The 21,660-nt window shown below is 29.3% G+C and overlaps 1 protein-coding gene and 1 long non-coding RNA gene across 2 annotated transcripts; one reads left to right on the top strand and one right to left on the bottom strand.

The window, feature by feature from the left end:
* Positions 1-7,913: 7,913 nt before the first annotated feature.
* LOC115707481 (protein BIG GRAIN 1-like B) lies at positions 7,914-10,018 on the bottom strand. The gene has a single exon (XM_030635460.2). The coding sequence runs from the start codon at positions 9,479-9,481 to the stop codon at positions 8,051-8,053; it is 1,431 nt and encodes a 476-aa protein (XP_030491320.2). The 5' UTR covers positions 9,482-10,018; the 3' UTR covers positions 7,914-8,050.
* An 8,220-nt stretch (positions 10,019-18,238) lies between these two features.
* LOC115706651 (uncharacterized) lies at positions 18,239-19,247 on the top strand. Its single transcript, XR_004009613.2, has 2 exons — positions 18,239-19,095; positions 19,192-19,247. It is a non-coding gene; the product is annotated as an uncharacterized LOC115706651 (long non-coding RNA).
* Positions 19,248-21,660: the final 2,413 nt, after the last annotated feature.

The following is a 21,660-nucleotide window of genomic DNA, read 5'->3' as shown; positions in this document are numbered from 1 at the left end:
AATTATTAGGGCTGTCTAGCACCATTTAAGATAATGTTTCGCGATTCACTACAAAAGATTTTACTTTTAGTCACAACAAAATTTGTAATTAATTTAAAGTAAAATAGTTGTGACTAATTATAAATCATTATTTGTGACTAAATAGTCTGTGGTATTAATTACAAAAATTACAATTTGTTGGGATTAAATGTGTTTTTATACTTGTTATGACTAAAACTAAATTTGTGAAAATTTGTATCAAAATAGTACTATATTTTAGTCACAAGTAATTTTTTGTTATGAGTAAAAAAAATTAAAATCGCATTTAATTTACAAAAAATTTATATTGTGATTAAAAAATTATCACTAAAAGTAGTTATTTTTTGTAGTAATTGATTTGTAATATTTTATAAAAATTATTATATTATTAAGTTATATGATATTGATATTTAATTACAATAATAATAATATTACTATTTAAAGATAATAAATACTATTGATACCTTTAACATTAATTTCTCAAATTTTTATTGTTCGGCATGCATGCACCTAAGACGTCATAAAATAATCTCAATGATTTCAAGATAAGTATAGGGGCCAGAAAAATAATCAAAGCATTTCTTAGAAATGAGTAAAAGGAAATTTGCGTGATATTTACTGTTGCAAGATTTATAAATCAAAGCATTTCTTAGAGCAGTACTCCCATGTACTAACTTCATCTCTTTATTATTTTTTAATAATGCATCACTAAATTTAGTATTACTTCATTTATTTGATCTCAAATTCTTACATTTCATTACATATTATCTTTTAAAAATAATTTGATATATAAATATATATATAAAATTAAGACCTAATAAAATAATTATTAAATTATATTTAGAGTAATAAAATATTACTATATATAATGTAGAAAATGAATAATATATTTTAAAAGGTGAAATGAGGAAGTAATTTTTTTCTTTTTTTTTAAAAAAAAAAGAATGAAAAGAAGCAATTTAGAGTAGTATTGTGATGTATGTGTTTAAAAATATAAAAGATTCTCTCAATTTTACTTAAAAATAGCAAATTTTTTTATTTTTTTTTTAAAAAAATTTGATGTTTATTGTTACTTTTGCTATACGCATGCTTATACTTAAATAAGCCAAAGCCAGCTTCCTTTCACATCATACAAGATTACGACAAATATATACATCTCACTGAAAAAGGATTAATTTAGAAATAATAAACTGTTGCTAGGTCTACTCTTATATTTATATAATCAATAATCAGTACTATGTATATATCGAATTTCTTTCCTCATCATATGATGAAATCTGCTGAACCCCTATTAGGAAAACTATATAGGTTGCTTAGAAAGGACTTTTTTTTTACTTTCATAAAAATAGTTGCATGGAATTCAAACTTTTAACTGTTTATATATCTAATTCATTAATTAAGACAGAATAGCAGTTGTTACTGTGTACAGTAAAGCTAATTTTAGGCTCAATCAAAGTAGCTATAAGAAAAGGACACATTGCTAAAAATGAGGGAGCCACAAATAAATAGTAGCTTTCAATTTTTAGGACACTACTAGTTATTGCTCAACTTCAACCATAGGAGTTTGGTCCACACTGTACACATACTGATACATATTATATATGAACAAGGAATCTACTTTCATCCAGTCAAATAATAATCTCTAAATAGTTTAAAAAAAATTTACTATTGTTAATCAGCACAAAAACAAATGCCATGAATTTCAAAGAGTGACAAGAGTCTCACATTACGTTTACATCACGAGTCACATTTTTTCCTTATGTTGGATTATTTGATGATATTCAAACCAAGATATGTCAATTCTAACTAGTCTATATATATGTGTGTGTCTTAAGTAATTAATGAGGCTGATAATGACTACACAAGCCTATGACATTTTCAAGGGCAGACCAGGCTGTGGCCCTGGACACAATCTGCCGAGCCACAATAGACACAATGGCTTTTCAAAGGCCGGCGTAGCTAGTCGAGTGGGGAAACTACGTGCCCCAGCACAATACTCCACTATTATCAACCACATACATATTTTGGACCCCTTTTGTGAAAGAACAAGAAAAAAAAAGTTTCTCTTCCGCACTAGGCCGGGTGTTTCTCATGTCAAAATTTCTTTTTAATGAAACTTACATTTCAAATAGATTCTTTTTAAACTTATTACATTACATGTCATTGTCATTATTTGTACAAGCTTAACCTCATTAATATAATGATGACACGTACGTATATAATATATATACATTTGGTATGAGCATGACGACTTCGATCTGTAGAGAAATCTTTATCACGCAACAATGACAATAGCTATGCCTATATATATAAATTGTAGATTTTTATTCACATTATTATTAGCTTTATAGGCCTTAACCTATATAGCTAGCTAGTCGGATCCCTTTAACTTTTTATAGAATTGAAAATTGGAATCATTATTTGGATCGATATAGAAACAAAGGCAGTTTCTTTATTTCTTATAGATGTTCTCTAGCTAGTAGTATACTATATATTCAAAATTTTCTTCAAAAGAAGAGTAGTGTGTAAGTGTACTGATAATATTAATAAGAAGAAGAAACCCTTTTGATTCTCATGTGCAGTGGCCTTTGGAATCTAATGTCTCTTTCTCATACACTATTATGCATCCCCAGGCAAAAAGGAAAAGCTGCAAAAAAAAAAAAAAAACATCTCTCCGTTTGAACAAGTTAAACTATTTGCAATCTTCTTGGGATCACCAAAAATAAAATTCCTCTGATCCTATTAGTACCCACTTTAATCTCTTTTTCACTCTCTCACACACACACACCAACACCACCACACCACACCTTCTTTTCTTTTACTAAAGCTGCCTTGTCCCCCTAACCCCACCTCTCTCTACCACTCTTTTTTATTAATTTATTTTTTCTAATCCATAAACCACTTTCACATTAATCCCAAAACTACCCATTACTAAAGATAATTCCCCAATACAAACTCCATAGGTCAAATTGGTATTAATAACTTGGACCAAGAAATATTAACGCATAAAAACGTGGCAAAAGCAGCACACGTGTCGGATTATGAGTGGTGGTGATTTGATGCTAGGTAGTAAGGGGGCAATTTGCAATGGTAATCAAAGAGAAGGGGTGTGTCTAAAAACGGTCCCCTCCTTATATCTATACTCACTCACTCACTTAATAATAACTTTTAGTGTGAGAATGAATTATGATATTTTGTGTTCCTGTTTGACAGCGGATCTTACGGGGATCCGTGGAGGAAGAGCACACGTGTGCATGCGCGACAGGTCTGCAACATCATGGCCCACCTCATCCTCATCACGTGCGATGGATCGAAGAACCCCCAAAAAAAAAATAAAGAAAAAGAAAAAGGCCACTGTATGGAACTGGCTTCCAAGTTCCAAGTCCAAAATTCCAAGTGTGTTTATGTGAACTACTAGTTCTACTACGGCTAAGGACTTACGGCACCTACGCTTTGGTGGCAGTGTTTTAGCTGGGCTTAGCAGCAATTTTGGACCCCACTCATAAATAATTTAATTGTATGAATTAAAAATGTCAATTAAAGATGGGAAAGAAAACAAATAAATGGGGATATTATCCGGGTCTTATCTCGTGCTTGCAAATTATTGCACAGGACAAATCATAGTATATGCATGATCAAAAGAAAAAAAAAAGGTTTGATTATGTGTAAAAAATTGTGTGGATGGAGAGTAGTATGACAACCAAGAAAATTAAGACCGATCTCCTTTCTTGCCTCAGATTTAATATGTGTCGAATTATTGAAAAGAGTACGTGTAAGCCATTAGCAAAATTTTCGAATTGAGAGCTTGATAGATATACCAAAATTAAAGCACTATTATATATGTATATGATCTCTTTGGACAAGTGGCTCTAGTGTGTAGATATACCCATTTGTGCACCCTTCTATAAGGACATATTGAGACACCATAAGAGCTATTTGTGGTAAAGACTAGAACCCAAAATAGAGTAGAAATTATTAGGCCCTACAATTATAATTCTATGTGTTTATATGTTAATATGTACGTAGCAAGCCACATGTGTGTCATATACAAAATGGCTTTTGAGAAATTAATATGCGCCAGTGATTTTTGCATGGTGGGTTAGTGACATTAGTACATTATTATTCTAGCTAGCTATGGGTTGCCCACTAGTTCGTACGTATTACATGAGTTAGGTCTCTAAGTTAAAGATAGCAACAACTCATTTTCTTCTTACAAAATTGTTCGTATTATGATCACATCAGTTTCATTTCTATTAATAATGCTCCAAAATGGGTTGTCCATATTCAACAATTTTGTTGCCATAAAATAGAAAAACGATAATACAACATTAATAATGCGACTTGGGAATATTATTGATTTTTTTAAATTGGGTCCTCTCATGTCATATCATAACAATTCGTTGGAAAGATTGTACTTTTATATAATCTCTAATAGTGCTTTGCATGGCTATATGCTCAAGTACTAAGGCCACCACTAGCTCTAGCTATGTATAGGTATTTATATAGGGCTAGCTATATAGGTGATGCTCGAGAGTTTACGTCCCATGATAATTAATTATGAAATTAATTTAGAAAGTTTAATTATATAGAAAGAATATAGTTCAGGGCCTATGAGCCAAACAATTAATATATATCACAACAACAATTTCATATAATGATAGGCAAATATAGTACATATTTCCGCGTATATAAAAAATGAAATTATAATAAATGCGCGCTTCACTAACCTACTTAATTCGTTTTCTTTATTTACGGAATTTAACAGTTTATAAATAAATAAAACAGGCATAACATTTGTATTTAAGGAGAAGATTATATGGTGATTAATTTAGAGAGTTAATACTGTGAAATTGTTAATAGTCAACGCGTAATTAGTTGGTTGGTGGTCTCACACCACTATCCCTATATATACCATATTTTATTATTATTAATTGGTGTCATTTTCTCCAAACTTCTTTCAAACCATGTGTTAAAAAATATTCTAATAACTCTACCAAATTATCATATATGCACGATGCTTATTATATTGATATGTTTCGTCTCTTAGTTTCTCTGCTCAAAAAAAGATTATTCACTTTTAAAGTAACTAATAGGAATAGTAAATGGCAGATCTCAAGTCCTATTACCGAATATTGAAATTTTAAAAATGATAGTAACACTTTCCTTCATCCAATAAGTTGGTGGGTGTTATGAAATTTCGCCTTGATTAATTATGAAGGTTTCTTTTAAATATATATATATAGTTGATAATATATACTGGTCCCAACTCACAATTTTATTGTATAGCTAGCCATTTGAGCCTACTATACTTTTGACCATAGGCTAGCCTTTTCTTTTCCTACTGTTGAAGTTTACTTTAATTTTTTGCTTTAAACAATTTAGTTAAGAATATGGTTTTATGATTAATATAATTAGCATATCACACTGTTATGATTTAGTGGTCATTATTCTAACTCTCTCCTAGGATATGACCTGCTTGATCATCAGGAATAGTTTCAAACACAAAAAGTATATATTATTATATGTACATATACGCATGTAAAAATATATACTTCTTCAGATCATCAAAGAGCCAACAAGTTAATTTTTATTTATTTTTTATATATCACTATATTTAGTTGGAGGTTTGGCACATATATATATTTAAACGTTAAATTGGACACTACGTACATTTAATTAGTATACTATCCATGCATGAGTTCATAAAAAGTACGTCGTAATAATCAGCTCTTGGAAAAAATTTAATTTGTTTTCTACAGAGATAGTAAAAAGATATATATTTAAGAAAATAAATAATTTCTTTCATGTAAAAATATAATTAGCTATAAAACATTTAATTATTGAACAGTACACACTAGAGACATAGAGAACACACTAAAAAGTCATATATAAACGATTTTTTTTTAAGATTTTAAATTGTGTAATGTATGCTGGAGATTTTCAAAAGATAAACCTCGAGTTGTTCTCTCCTTCTCTGGCCACCATATTCTCAAGAACCAAATGATTAGAGCTCAACAAAGCATTATCAATGTGTTTTGCAAATGAAATTAAATTCAAAGGAAGTCGTGACTCCCTATAAAGTTGCATTTAATTCTTTCAACTTTTTTCCTCAAAATGACAACTAATTTTATCTCCAAGTGAGGAACGTATAGTAATGTTTTATTTACTTATATTATTTTTTTAAAAATATATTATAAATTTGTTTCAAAACCCAAGTACTCTGTTAGAAAAAGTTATTATCTTTTTGACATTTGTGTTTTGATCACATGACTCCAAATATGTAAACGTCAATCATGGAGACCTTATTATATCAACCATCAAAATAAATTTATTATATTATTAGATATGAACAATCAAATTTGATCTCATTTAATTAATTTAAAAATAACTTCAAAATAATAATTTTGGATCAGAAGAGGGACTAGCTAGGTATATAGCTAGCCTTGGGAGAAATAATATTCCTAAAAATGATGACATTATAGAAGAAAACAAATTTTATTTAAATTTGTAACTCCCAATACCCATACCCAATGTCCTCGTGGCATTTATTTGTGCAAGATAAAGTAGTAAAAAGAAAAAGTTTCAATAGAAAGAATATTAATACCACACACACTACATGTTATTGGCTTTAGACTCATCACTTATTATTTGCTTTGAAAATGAAGTTTATGGAAATATTTTTATACGCAATATTATTTTTGAAAAAATCATTCAAATATATATTTATATATACATAACTACTTTTTGAGCCATTTTCTCTTGGCTTAGAAGCCAACCAAATTTGACGTAAGGGCAAAAGGATCAAAGATTAGATCCTTTTGTCCAAGCTTTTGAGACCATGAATCTATATATCACTCTCTATATTTTCCATTAACTTCATCACGTACTTAAAATATAATATAATCTCTCCTTTATACATATATTGTTTACCACAATGGAAAAATATTACAGTGCCGCCGCAAAATAGTTTCTCCGGCCAGCCAGCTGTCAACTATACCGGTCGATTAGAGTATAAATATGTAAAATAAAAATAATAACTTTGTGGTTCAGGAGGATTATATTAAACAAAATACTATAAAATTGAGTTGTATTATTTTAAAAAAATATATAATCTAGCTAATATATCATTTAACACATCGAGATTAGTAACTTTTATAAATATAAGGTCCAAATAGTATTTACTTAAAAGAAAAAAAAAACTATATAAGAAAAGAGTGAGTCACCAAAATGATTCATAAGAGGAGCAACTTTTTATGATTAATTCATGAGCTTGTGTTGTAAATTTTAATTTACAGTTGTTATAACCAGTAAGATTATGGTGTTATATTGAAGCAAAGGAGGACCCCACACGTGGTGATCATGATAAGAAAAAGGTAAAGCTGTCAAGCTAATATATCTCTCTTTGCAACAAATTGCACTGGATCATGAGATGAAAGAATGTTAGAAAAACTGCCTATGCTTTAATTATCAAAAAAAAATATAATATATATTATGAAAAATTGATTAATTAATCTCCTGAACAAAGGCCTTGACGATCGCCTTCTTTGCTATATATATCTTTAACTTTATTCCATTTAGCACTGTCTAATAACGCAATCCCAGAATAATGTTTCAATTTTAGCCACTTTGTTTTCAACAACAGAATGGAATATATCAAAGTTCACTCTTTTTGTTTTTCCTAAACATCTTTTTATCTTTCGACAACTCAACTGTCACATTCTTTATAAATACCATATTCTTTGCCTAAAAGAGATAATTTGTAACAACATACACTATTCATATTAAATTAAACCTATAAAAAAAATAATAAAAAGAAATAATCTTTGAACAAGTTGAGAGAAATTAGAGGGGTAATTAATTAAGATAATAACAAGTCACATATATAGCACCAAATAAAATAACAAAGAAAGAAATATGTTATTCACTAAAATGTAAAACCCCCACACCATTACTTGAACAAAAAAAAAAACTAATTAATTATGAAGTTTATACCATTTTTCACCACTCTCCTTTTTTTTTTTTTTGGTTGAAATTACAAAATGAAACCATTTGCAATGGCTCTATTGGTACCGAAATGGGTAGTTTCATAAACAGGTAACTCTTCACGATACCTTTCGATTCCAATAGCCGAGAGATTATCCAATTCAAAAAGATCAGAGCTTGCACAACTAGCGTCGTCGTCATCGTCTTCAAACGCTTCATTGTCGTCGTTACCGTGTACGACATCTCTCATATCAAACTCAACGACATCGTTTTTATTGTCGTTTTTTAGAGCGACGACGTCGTTTAGACTACTATTTTTCTTCTGGTAACTCTTTAGCAAATCAATCGCAACTTCTTGAACCCGACGATGACCGTCGTCCACAACGTAGTACCCAACCTGTTCGACATTATTACTGGCTAACGCCATTAGAGCTGATGTTGCTGAATCTTGCTCTTCATGCAAGTTCTTATGTCCACAAGGCCGACAATCCTCGTCGACGATCACGCTTACCGGACAAAACCTTACAGACCTTTTTGCTCCGGTGCTGCTGCTACTGAATTTTCCTCGTGATGAGGGTGTGTTGCTCAGGCAAGACCTCGAAAAAGATGAAGCCGAAGAACACGTCGTTGTAGACCCATTTGTTGATTTGGATTTTCTTTGCGAACCCAATTCTTCAATTTTGGTTTTCTTTGTGTTACCGGTTGTGAAAAGCGAATTGAGAAAGCTCGCGAGCCGACCGCCGGGGGATATTGGCTGCTTTACTTTCTTTAAGTCTCCGTAGATCTTTAGAGCTTTTGATTTCGTTTTGACGAACCCGTTTTCGTGCTTGGGTTTTTGTGTAGTCGAATTTGGAGCTGAACCACCGATATTATATGACTGGTCGTAACGATTTTGATGATGACTGTCGTAGAACAGAGGAGGCTGATTAGACTTGGGAGCCGATACACTTGTCCGAATGGGCTTAGGCTTCTGAATTGAGTAACAGGAAGAAGAGGACCGCGATTTTGAACCAGTACGGAACGATTCTGACTCGGAAGATGAAAACCCACCTCCACAACTCGACTCGGAAGAGCTTGAACTTGAGTTGAGAAGCATAATATCTCTGTGCTGATGTTTAGTCGATTTTAGATTGAAATCCTCCACGGAATTTCTGCGGACGACGACTTTTTCATGACTGACCTTCTTCTCCATCCATTTCTCGATGATGCAGGCTCGACGGAGACTGTTGTCCATGCCTTCTTCTTCTTGCTTTAAACTACCGGAAGTTGTGGTTGTACTACTACTAATACTACTCTGTTTTTTCCTCATACTCTCTCTGTACAAGATCAGCTCTCCTTCTTCGTTTCCTTTCCCTTCGTCAATAGAACGGTAAATGGTGTCGAGAAGAGTGGAAGAGAAAGAAGGATTTTCTCTCCGATGACGATGCCGGTGGTGGTGAAGATGATGGTGTCTTTGAGAGTTGTTATCCCAACTCTCCATTGTTTGGTTTCAATTTATAGTACTAGCTAGCCCAAAGTAATGAGATAGAGAATAATAATGGAGGAAAGAAACAGTGTGTATAGTACTGGGTTTTGGATTTCAAATGATGGGTAATTATTTGTTTTCCATCAGAGAGTGTCAAAAGCTGAGAAAGAGAAAAACAACAGAGATTGTAGTGTGTTTCTTAGGTGTTTGATAAAACACCAAAGCAGAAAAGAAAAAAAAAATATTGATGATTATATGTGTAAAAAGGACAAATTCAAGAGACAGAGACTCTTAGATTTGTTCTATCACTTCTTCTCACACTCTCTCTCTTTCTCTCTTTCACTGTTTGGGAACAAAACAAGAGAAAGAAAACAAAGCAGACATGCGCTTTGATGGGTGTTCGTTAAGCTTTAGAGAAAGAGAGAGAGAGTTTTGAGTATGTAATCAAAAGCCAGAGACCACGCCTGATAAGAAGAGAGAGAGAGAGAGATTAGAGAAGACGATGATTGAGAGAGAGAAAGAGAGAGAGAGCTCTTCTTTGTGTGCTTCTTTTTTTTCACACGCTTTATAAGAGATGGTTTTTTTTTTCAAGCGCGCGCGTGCATGAAAAGTCCAAGCTGGATACTTCTAGCCAGATGGCATGATGACGTGGAAATTATCTTAATTTTCTTTATTATTATTATTATTATAATATTATTAGCTCTCCTTCCTGGTCATCTTCATTTTCGTTTCTTTTTGATTATTCTTTCTTCATTGTTCTACACAACACACTACACTTTGCCTTCTGATCTCCTGGACTGCTCACTAGAAATGACATAAGATCCTTGCTTTTGTTCCAAAAAGATAAGGAAATAACAATAATCCAAAGGAAAATTTAATTAAATATAAGTTAAATATGTGTACGGTAGGACCCGATATTGATCTTAACAACTCAAACCGATATTGATTAGGGGGTCTACAATTATTATATATTTTAAAATATATATATATCTTTTCTTTTCTCTTTTTTATACACATATTTTGTATTGGTTTGATTAGCAGGCCAGGCAAAAATTTTGGCACACCCTTTAATTACTTTAGCCACAACCGATATTGATCATCTGGGTCCAGATCTCGTTGGTACATTCTCATCTATTTCTTTTTCTTAATTTCCCTTTTTAAGCATTCAAATTATTGATTAAACTATTTGTATTTAGTTGTAACAAATAAAATATAACCTTTCGTTTAATTCAAAATTTAATTACTTGTCTCATATATATATTTATATATATATATATTTGTATAAGCATGCACTACTGAACTGTTCGTAAAGTACTCATGCTTCATTAGTATGATTGTTTAAGTAGAGATAATTTTTTGGTAGCCTGCTTTGGCATGCACAGTCAACTTCTGCGGCTCATTACTATAATTCAAATCCATTATATCCATGTACAAAGATACTAAGCTAGCAATTTTTTATTTACGTGTGAAATTTAATAATAACATATATAATCTTTATGGATCTTTCATTTTCTTGACATTTTTCTATTATACAAATGAAACAAAAAAATAAACGTTATTATAGAATATATATAATATAGAACCGTGGCAAAAATTATAACAATGAATGACCTGATATCTTATATATAATAAGGGTCAAAGTAAATATTAACCTATGATCGATATACACACAACAAATCAATTGTGTCTAAAGATGATTGGCATATCGTCTCACAATAATCACATATCTACTGGCTCCTTTTACAACGGCAAATGAGGAATATAATTATGCAGTAGAAATGGTGAACATTGCCTTGACTTTACCAATAGAATTATAATATATACTAGCTACTATATATTTAATTAATTAGCTGGTAAAAAATAACACTTCCTTTACTTAATTTCATCCTCTCTAATCAATTATTTTGGCTTTGCTTTACTTGAGATAATTTTATTAGTTTTTTTTTAAAAAAAAAATAATTGTGTAAAGAAAGATATGAAATTGTTTTTAGCTTTATTAAGTGTTATGGTGGGCACTCCAAGCTTTTAGGGTGTATCTCTACTACTGAGTAGTGTTCTCCAACAGTTTGATTACAGTGAATCATCCATATAATTTACCGACAATATAATTACGCAGTCCTTTCTTGTGATCATATTGTAACACTATATATATACTCTTTTTCTTTTTACATTTAAACCCCTTCCAATCACCTTAATTTCTTACTTACCTCTCCATATATGTTTTAATTTTATATTATATATAATAAAAGCTACATTAAGTTCCCAAAACCATATGTTTGTTAATTAATCCAGCGTTTTAAGGTGAATATTATTCAAGTATATAGATGTAAATCACTTATAAGTACTGTTCAATATTTTATATAATATTAGTATATTTTTATTTCATTAATTCATTATGTATATATTCTCAAGCAAAGTAGAAATATATACATATTTAATATGATAAAGACTGATAGGTAGTGCATGCTTTTGTTTCCTACGTATATACGTACGTATAGAATGAAATTTTATATAATTTAGCTTTCCAAAATAATAATACACTATATATTTTAATTATAGTATGGATCTCATAAGTTTTCAGGAAATCAAAATTATTTATGCACAACTAATAAACTCAAAAAATCTATTTCTCGAGAATAGAACATGCTTCAAATAATTTATTTTTGTGTTTGGAATTATGGATATGTTACCATTTAATTTTTATTGTCACTACAAAAAACTGTTACTTTTAGTGACAACATAAAAATTTTGTGACTAAATGTGACTTTTAGTCACAACAAAAAATTATTTGTGATTAAAACATAGCATTTAGACACAAGTTGTCACTAATTTAGTTTTAGTCACAACAAGTATTGTGACTGAAAATACATTTAATCACAACAAAATTTAATTTTTGTGACTAATACTTTTAGTCACGGACTTTTTAGTCACAATATAAGAATAATAATTTATAATTAGTCACAATTTTTTTATTTTTAGTCACAAGTTTTGTTGTGACTGAATATAATATATTTGTCATTCCTAAAACACAAAATGAGTTGTTTTGAATATTTTATATTGTTAATGAAAACGTAAATTAATAAGTAATGTACATGTAAAATATAATTTATTTTATTAAAAGTTTATTTTAATAGTACGCTAATAAATTGTGATACAAATATGACACAAAATAAAAATAATTTAAATTTGAATCACAATATATAGCATGATGCGAAATTTGCATCACAATAAATGTTATGCTTTTGATATTTACTATTATGTAATTTTTAATAATTTATTAATAAATTTTAGTTAACATGCTCTTTTGCAATTTAATGATTTACATTATTTTTATTAAATTTTATATTTATTTTTGCATTATTATTATTATTTTATATTTTTTTTGTTAAATTAATAAGTGAGCACAATAATAAAAAAATTGATGTAAAAATGTCACAAAACTACTTTTTATACCAAATGTAAGTCAAATTTTATATCTCCTATTAGAGATGGTCTTAAAATTACTTATATATATCTTTCTAAATAACACATTTTGATGAAGAAAAAAAACAGTTGATCACTGTATAAGGCTAAAGAGCTACTCCCCTTATTACTATATAGTTTTGAGGTGGAATCTCTTAAATTGTAAGTGGATGGGTTGGCCCTAGGCATAGGCGAGTTAGATCCCGGCCTAGGGCCTATTCATTTTAGGAGTCTAAATAAAAAAAATAAATTTTACAAAATATATATATTTTCTTAATAATTTTTAAAATATCATTTATTTCTATATAGTAAGAACTTAAAAAATTATTTTTTGCCCATAACTTATTTCAACTGAAGGCGGATCCTAAAGTGGACTTTCTGTTGATTATGGGCGTGGCCAGGCCTTAGCTTATTTAACATGTATACACATCATGTAAAGCTCATGCACATCTAATTTTTCAAAAATTATATAGTGAAAGGTCCTGCATAATTATAATTAAAATATACATATCGGTCGTATAAAAATATATAATTTCTTACATGGTATACTACCCCTGTAGTATACCATATAATAAATTCCCAATACATTATGTATATATATAATAAATTTTGGATGAAAAGCTCAACAATATATTATTAGGACATGTGTTGTGTCAGGGGTGGGATCAATATCACATAATAATAATCAGACACGTACGAATGTACATAATGTAGACATACTACATTATTCATGAGTTTTATTATATATATGGACATGAATTAATGATAGTATAATATTAACTATTTTGGATAAATATATATAACGTACATGCTTGATTTTATATAACAATTAATTAATTAATATATACATTTATTTGCAAGTACTCATGCATGATCTTATTGCCTATAAACAGTATTTAGACACATATGGTGAATGTATATGTATATTATATAATTATATGTGTGCATTGATTTAGCTATATATATGTATGTATTTGTTTTTTGTTTTTAATTATTATATCGTTCAAAATATAGCCTACCAACTATCCCAATTATGACGTGCTGTTCCCGCTTAATTCAAGGCTGGCAATTGGCAAATATATAAGATCTTCCTCTTTTCTATCGTTTGTAATCGATCCCTCATATTTATGTAGGCAGTTAATATTCATATATTAAATCAATCAATAATAAATAATATTTACATATATAAATAAAAAGAATATTATTATTTAATACCTTAAGTGCTCGTTTGGAACGCCGTATTAGGTCGTATTGTATTGTATTATATTGAATTGGGTTATACATCATATTTTTATATAATACTATGTTAAACTTTAATTTATACTAAAATATTATATATTTAGGTGTCCATAGAAGTTAATACCACATATAGTTTTACATAAAAATATTGCATAAAATACAATTCAATATAATACAATACAATACAATACGACTTAATACGACGTTCCAAACAAGCCCTAAAATATATCGATATAACCATTGATAGAACCAGCCACAAAAATAAAATTTTAAGTACTAATAATATTGAAAAATATAATTTTTTTGGGGATAAAAATAAAATTATGTATGAGTAAAAATAAAATATATAAATTTTATGAGGATAGAAATAAGAAAACATAAATTTTAGGGAGATTAAAAAAATCTATGAAGATATAAATAAAAAATATGAATTTTTTGGAGACAAAATGTGAAATATTCATAAATATATATAAATATAATTAATAAAAAATTGAGGCAGCACAAATGACCCCACATGTCCCCATTAGCTCCACGCTAAGATGTGGCGTCCTATATCATTTAGAGCAATTTACGGCGAAACCCCCTTATGTTTTGATTTTTATACACTTAACCCCTTTATCTTTATTTTTGGTGGCAAAACCCCCTTATGTTTTAATTTTTATACACTTAACCCCCTTATCTTTTTTTTTTTGTGGCAAAACCCCTTTATGTTTTAATTTTTATACACTTAACCCCCTTATCTTTTTTTTTTTGTGGCAAAACCCCCTTATGTTTATTTTTCTTTACAAATTTGACACGCCAGTTAAATATTACCGTTAAATATCAACTGGATGACCACTGTATACACCTTTGTATATGTAACGGTAAAACCTCGAAGTCGATACAGTAGTAATCCAGTTAGTATTTAACGGTAATATTTAACTAAAACTTTAAATTTGCAAAGAAAAGTAAACTGAAGGGTTTTGCCACCAAAACAAAAGATAGATGGGTTAAGTGTATAAAAATTAAAACATAATAGGTTTTGCCACCAAAAAAAAAGATAAAGGGGTTAAGTGTATAAAAATTAAAACATAAGGGGGTTTTGCCACCAAAAATAAAGATAAGGAGGTTAAGTGTATAAAAATCAAAACATAAGGGAATTTCGCCGCAAATTCCTCTATAATTTATTAAGTTAAAATATATAGAACATAATATTAAAATGCACCAATAATAATTTTTAACCTCGTGTAATACTTGTCACCTTAAAGATTTCTCAAATAAATATACTAGCTGCCCTACTTTTGTCATACTACATATTATGGCTTGTATATTTAGCGCATGACAAACCTTACGCTGCAAGAATAATGGCCCGCATGTAGTTTAGGTCATTATATATATACAAAATATATGATACAATGCCTTATCTACTTCATCAAGGAAAAACAAATGAAAATTTACATGGTATACTAACTTTTGCTATTTTTTTACAAACATACTGTCAAGCGGTATTTTTTTACTTTTTTACTGTGTCTGTTTATAAATTTCATACCGTAGTATACTGTGTTAAGTTTTTACTAGAGTTCTACTTGTATTTTTTAGTTGTTCTACTATTGTTTTGAGTTGTTCTGTTTTGTGTTTTACTGGTATTTTATAAAAATACAGTATTATTGAAAATTTTTACGTGTGACAATATTTTTGTAAAAATTAACCTAAATTTCCATATTTTTGTAAGTTTCTCAAAAGAAATTATATGTCTAGGCTTTTATTTTTCTTATATAAAATAGGTACAAGTTTTAAATTAATTAAATATTTCTGCATATATAACAATTATAAAAAATTATCTTCAAAAGTTCTTTTCAAAATATTTAGATAATAGTAATAATAAAATATTTATGTTACATAAAAATATTATGTATATTATTCTAGTTAAACTCTATTTTTATAAATATGTATATAAATTATATAATATATAGATTGTATATAATAAAAATATAATATATAAAAACTCTTTTACTTGAGTTGGTCGAGTTAGTTCGGGTTGATTGGGTGGATTGATATTATTTTCAACCCGCACAATATAATGATTGGACGTAGGGGTGTTCACAAAGTATCCGATCCAATCCAATCCGCACGATCCAATCCAATCCAATCCGCAAAATGCGGATATCCGCACTTGTGCGGATTGGATCGGATTGAAAAATCTAAAATCCGCACTTGTGCGGATTGGATGTTGTTTGACCTCAAAAAGTAACCGATCCAATCCAATCCGCACTTAATTATATATATTTTTAAAATATTATAATATGTAATATATATTAATTAAAAAAAGACACAAACTTCTAATTTCTTAATCTTTTTTAGTAATATATTGAGTTGGTACATTTTATTTATTTTGTAATAAAAAACACAAGAAAAATAATTCTTATTCACATAAACACATACACATAAAGTTTAAATATATATATATATATACTAGCTTATTTATTTTAGTAATTAGATACATATATATTTTAGTGTAAATCTTAAGATAAGTATATATATATTGATATATATGTATATTGGTTTAATTTGTATATAAATATAGACAGGGACGGAGGGACTTTAGCCCATGTGTGGGCTAAAGCCCTCACTCAAATATATACATCAAATTTTTTATATGTAGATATATACATATATTAATTCACTTTGTTCAATTTATTAAAGTCCAATTCACAAAAGCTCTCACTCAATATCTTAATCATGATTCATGAGCCTACTCTTATTCTAATCAAGCCCATTTTAAAAGTAGTCCAATACAAATAATAAAAAAAATAATACTTTATTAAAAAATAAAATAATACCATTGACAATATTTTATTTTATTTTTGTCAACAGTATTATTTTATTTTGTTGAAGATGAAAATTTGAAAGATACATTTATCATTATTTTTATTAGTTTTGACTTAATATTTATTCAAGCCATCACTCAACTAAATTTCTGGCTTCGTCACTGAATATAGATAGAAATAGACTAGCATTGGAGATTAAGAAACAATAGTCTTTTTTTAATTTTTTTTCTATGAAATATTAAATAATTTATTATTAAAAAAGTAACCGATCCAAAATAACCGATCCAATCCGCACTATTGCGGATTGGATTGGATTTAAACTCTTATGCGGATCGGATTGGATCCAAAATATGAAATCCGCACTTAGTGCGGATTGGATGTTGTTTGACCAAAAAAGTGCGGATTGGATCGGATGAACACCCCTAATTGGACGGGTTATATTTTCGTCAGGTTTTTCAGTTTGCATTTTTCTTCGGGTTATCTTGGTTTGGTTTGGGCGGGTTGTTCGGGTTGGGCGGTTTACAAAAATTTATGTACAGCCCTAGTTATTATATTGTGATTAAAAAGTTCGTGACTAAAAGTATTAGTCACAAAAATTACAATTTGTTGTGACTAAATGTGTTTTTAGTCATAATACTTGTTGTGATTAAAACTAAATAAGTGACAACTTGTATCTAAATATTATGCTTTAGTCACAAGTAGCTTTATATTGTGATTAAAAGTAATTATAAAAAATTCATGTTATGACTAAAAAATTGTCACTAAATGTAATTATTTTTTGTAATGGTAGTTGGGTGTGTGATCATATGGGGTTCATGAAGAATTTGCATGCAAAATAAATTTTAGATTAAAAAGCAGGAGAATTACTTCATATGTAACTTTTAATTTTTTATTTAAATTAACGGTTTGGCCGGTTGCTCCAGTAATTTCTATGTAGATTTTGGTTGCAATTTAGTTTGTTCTGTTTGTTTCTATAGGAATTTTTATATAGATTTCCATAAAAATATAAAAATAAACTATTTTAAAGTATTAAAAAAAAACCCTAAAAAATTATTTAGAAATTAAGATTTTAAAAAACCAAATAAAAATGACATGAAGAGTTGGCGTGCGTAAATAACACTGATTTAATTAATTTCTTTGCTAAAATTAAAAATTTTAAAATATGTATTTATATTTTCCATATAAAGGAATATTAATAAGCTAAGTTTTTCTGACAAAAATAAAAAATAATGATAAACTCCCTTTATTTTTTTAAAAAAATGCTAACGTGCATCTTTCGAGCACCATATATAAGATTAAGAACTACTTATGGCATCATGTTATTGGTACATTTTACTATTAATAAGACCTATATTTATTTTGAGTTAGTAAATATAAGAGTAATTTGCGGCATAAATACCTAAGTTTTATGCCGAGTAGCAGATAAATACCTAAGTCCTATTTTTTGGCGATGAAAATACCTTCCGTCACTACTCTGGAACTTCCGTAGGTACCTCGTCGTTAACTGACAGGTCGACATCTACGTGTCAGTCACTAATAGGTCCATGTCTTTTAATTTTTATTTATTATTTAAGAAATTCATTGAAATCTGAAATTTATTTTAAAAAATTAATATTAAAATAACTTAATTAAAAAAGAAAACCCTAACATCTCTTCCCAACATAACTCCTCCCACGCCCTTTCTTGTTCACATTCTCTCTCTTCCATTCTCCTTCTTCTCAGGCAAGCTGCAGTGCAGCCTCTTTCCCTCGTTGCCGGCCGATGGAGTTCTCTCGGCGTCAATAGTCCCAAGCTCAACATCATCTCTCTCTCATCGGTTTCAATGGTGGGCCACAATCTCTCTCTCGTCGGTCTCAATGGTGGACCACAATCTCTCTCTCGTCGGTTTCAATGGTGGACTACAATCTCTCTCGTCGGTTTCAATGGTGGACCACAAAGCTATTCCTTGATCCACCGTCACCATGAAGCTCGAGTTCCCTCTGCTCAATTTCTCCCTCTCTTGTCTCCTTTCCGGATTCAATGGCGGAATCGCCATCCCCAAGCTCCTCTTGCGAGAAGACGAGATCTACCACAAAAAGACCAGATTTGGATATGGGTTTGGCTAAATAGAAGATTATAGAGGTATTGGTTGTTTGATTTTTTTTTTTTTGGCCATATTTTCTTCTGTAAATAGAATATTGAACGATGAGGAGAAGCAACCATACTGTATTTGTGCAGGAGAAATCTGAAATGAGGAGAAGACCATACTGTATTTTTTTTTGGTTTCAATGAGGGAGCTTGATGAAATGTTGCTATTTATTTGTGTATAAATCCGAGTATAGTCTGTGTAGTTGTAAAGAATTGGTTTGAATGCAACAAGTTTGAATCTGAAATTTATTGGCTTATTTGTAATTTTTGGGTTTTATATATTTATAGATTTGTTTGGATTTGAGATTTTATTTGTTTATATAAATTTGTTTTCTAAATTTTTGAAATTGGATGATGAATAGGGAAGGAAAATAGTGAGTTGATATAGATAGGGTATATATTTTTGGATTGCTTTTAATTTTTTTCTGCGTTTGAAGTTGGATATCTAGATCGATCTGGGTTTTGTTTTCTGCCTTTCAATTTCTCAATTGAGTTTATTTATTAATTCAAAAAAAAAAAAAAAGAAATGGAAAAGAAATAAATGTTAAAAAATAAAATAGATTATAATTAGTTTTTTTATTAATTTTTTATAATTTTTTTACATTTAAATAATAAATAAAAGAATTAATGACATGGACCAATTAATGAGTGACACGTAGATGCCGACCTGTCAGTTAACGACGAGGTACCTACGGAAGTTCCACACTAGTGACGGAAGGTATTTTTACCGCCAAAAATACGACTTTGGTATTTATCTGCTACTCGGGATAAAACTTAAGTATTTATGCCGCAAATTACTCTAAATATAACATGAAAAACCGTTAATCATAAAGTGTCACGTAATTATATAGTGTTAGATACCTTAAAATATCAAATAATAATATTTTTATTTTAATTTTTTTAAACAGTGAGACTGCACTCAAAATATTAAATACATTTATGTATAATAATATTTTGGTACAATCATACATATTTTGTGTAAGAATTGCTGAAAAGTATTACTGTCTAGCACCATTTTTGGTGTCATACCGTTATTGGTATAATTAAGTATCAAGTTCTGTATAACTTAAAAAAATTGCTTTAATTTAGACAATATCGCTAACTAATTATAGGGCACCACTTATAAAAGGTGCTAAGCACTACTAGTGTCTAATATAATTTTGTGTGCACTCTCACATTTATCATGGATCATCCTGCCCAATGAGAAAGCTTGCTCAAAAATTTATGGAGGCGAAAACATATAATTAATAAAATAAAATTTTATTTATTTATTCTTAATGGTTTTTTACATAAATCTTTTTAAAAAATAAAATGGGAGGGCCAAGGCACTCCGGCCCCAGCTCCATCATTAATCTTATACCCATATAAGTTATATATTACCTATAATATTTTTTATTGGTTCATCTCATTTAATTTTAATTAGTGATCCTATATATCACTAATCAAATTTCGATAATGTACATTAATTTCAATAAATATAGATATATACGTAACGTAATAATGTTTTCATTTATATATTAATTGCATGTTCTTATTATATATATATAGTGGGTGCTTATTTGGACAATGATTGCACTCGTGGTTATTGCGAAGCTTTTTGGAGAGAGAAAGATCTATAATATCGAGATTAGCCAATTAAGCAATATTAATATCTACATATATTAACTAATTTCCATTTCTTTTTCTTTGTTTTACCGTATATATATATATGGTAGATTAATTGGCCAGTTAAACTAAGTGTTGATTAATTAGGAGAAGAGAATCCATGTGTACTAGTGTGTACACAAACAGGGTAAAATTAAACCTTTGTGAGCTATTTTATTAATAAAGAAAAAGCCAAAAGCAAAAAAGCAACGTGCGTGTGTGCCTTGCTCTTCTTATTAATTCCTCCTTAATTTTTCCTTTTTCTCACATGTAATCTCTCTCTCTCTCTCTCTCTCTCTCTCTCTCTCTCTCTCTCTCTCTCTCTCTCTCTCTCTCTCTACCTTCCCTTCAAACACAAGAAATGAAGTTGTGTCTTATCATATTCCAAATTTATTCTTCTAAGTAAATTAAACTATAAACTAATCATTCTATGTACATGTGATCTCTCTTTTGGTAAATATATATCCAACCATGCAATCAACATGATACACGTACTCATATTTTCCATATATTGATTAGTTCCACATCATGAATAATAATCTAATTATTATCATTAATTATTAATTAGTACTACTATAATGTTTATCACTTACCAAAATTGATAACATGCACTCATGATGAAATAACAGTAGTATAAACACACACAAAAAAAAGGAAGATAAGGCTAATAAAACGTACTAACTCTACGAGTAAAAAAAGAACAAAACTATAGCCATTAATATCTCATGACTACTTTGTGTACGTAATGCTCTGAAAAGTTACCTGAAAACCTAACTCTACGGTAAATGATGTACATTTTGAGAGAGAGAGAGTTTTCGTAAAAAGAGGTGAGATATATATAAAGATTCTTTTGAGATGAAATATAGGGTGCTGATGTGGGAAACATGCATGAAAGAGAGGGAAGATTCCATTCAG

This window comes from Cannabis sativa, chromosome 1 (assembly GCF_029168945.1).
Source record: "Cannabis sativa cultivar Pink pepper isolate KNU-18-1 chromosome 1, ASM2916894v1, whole genome shotgun sequence".
In the NCBI taxonomy this organism is placed as follows: domain Eukaryota; kingdom Viridiplantae; phylum Streptophyta; class Magnoliopsida; order Rosales; family Cannabaceae; genus Cannabis; species Cannabis sativa.
Note: the sequence above shows the minus strand (reverse complement) of the source record. Positions and strands in the feature narration are given on the sequence as shown.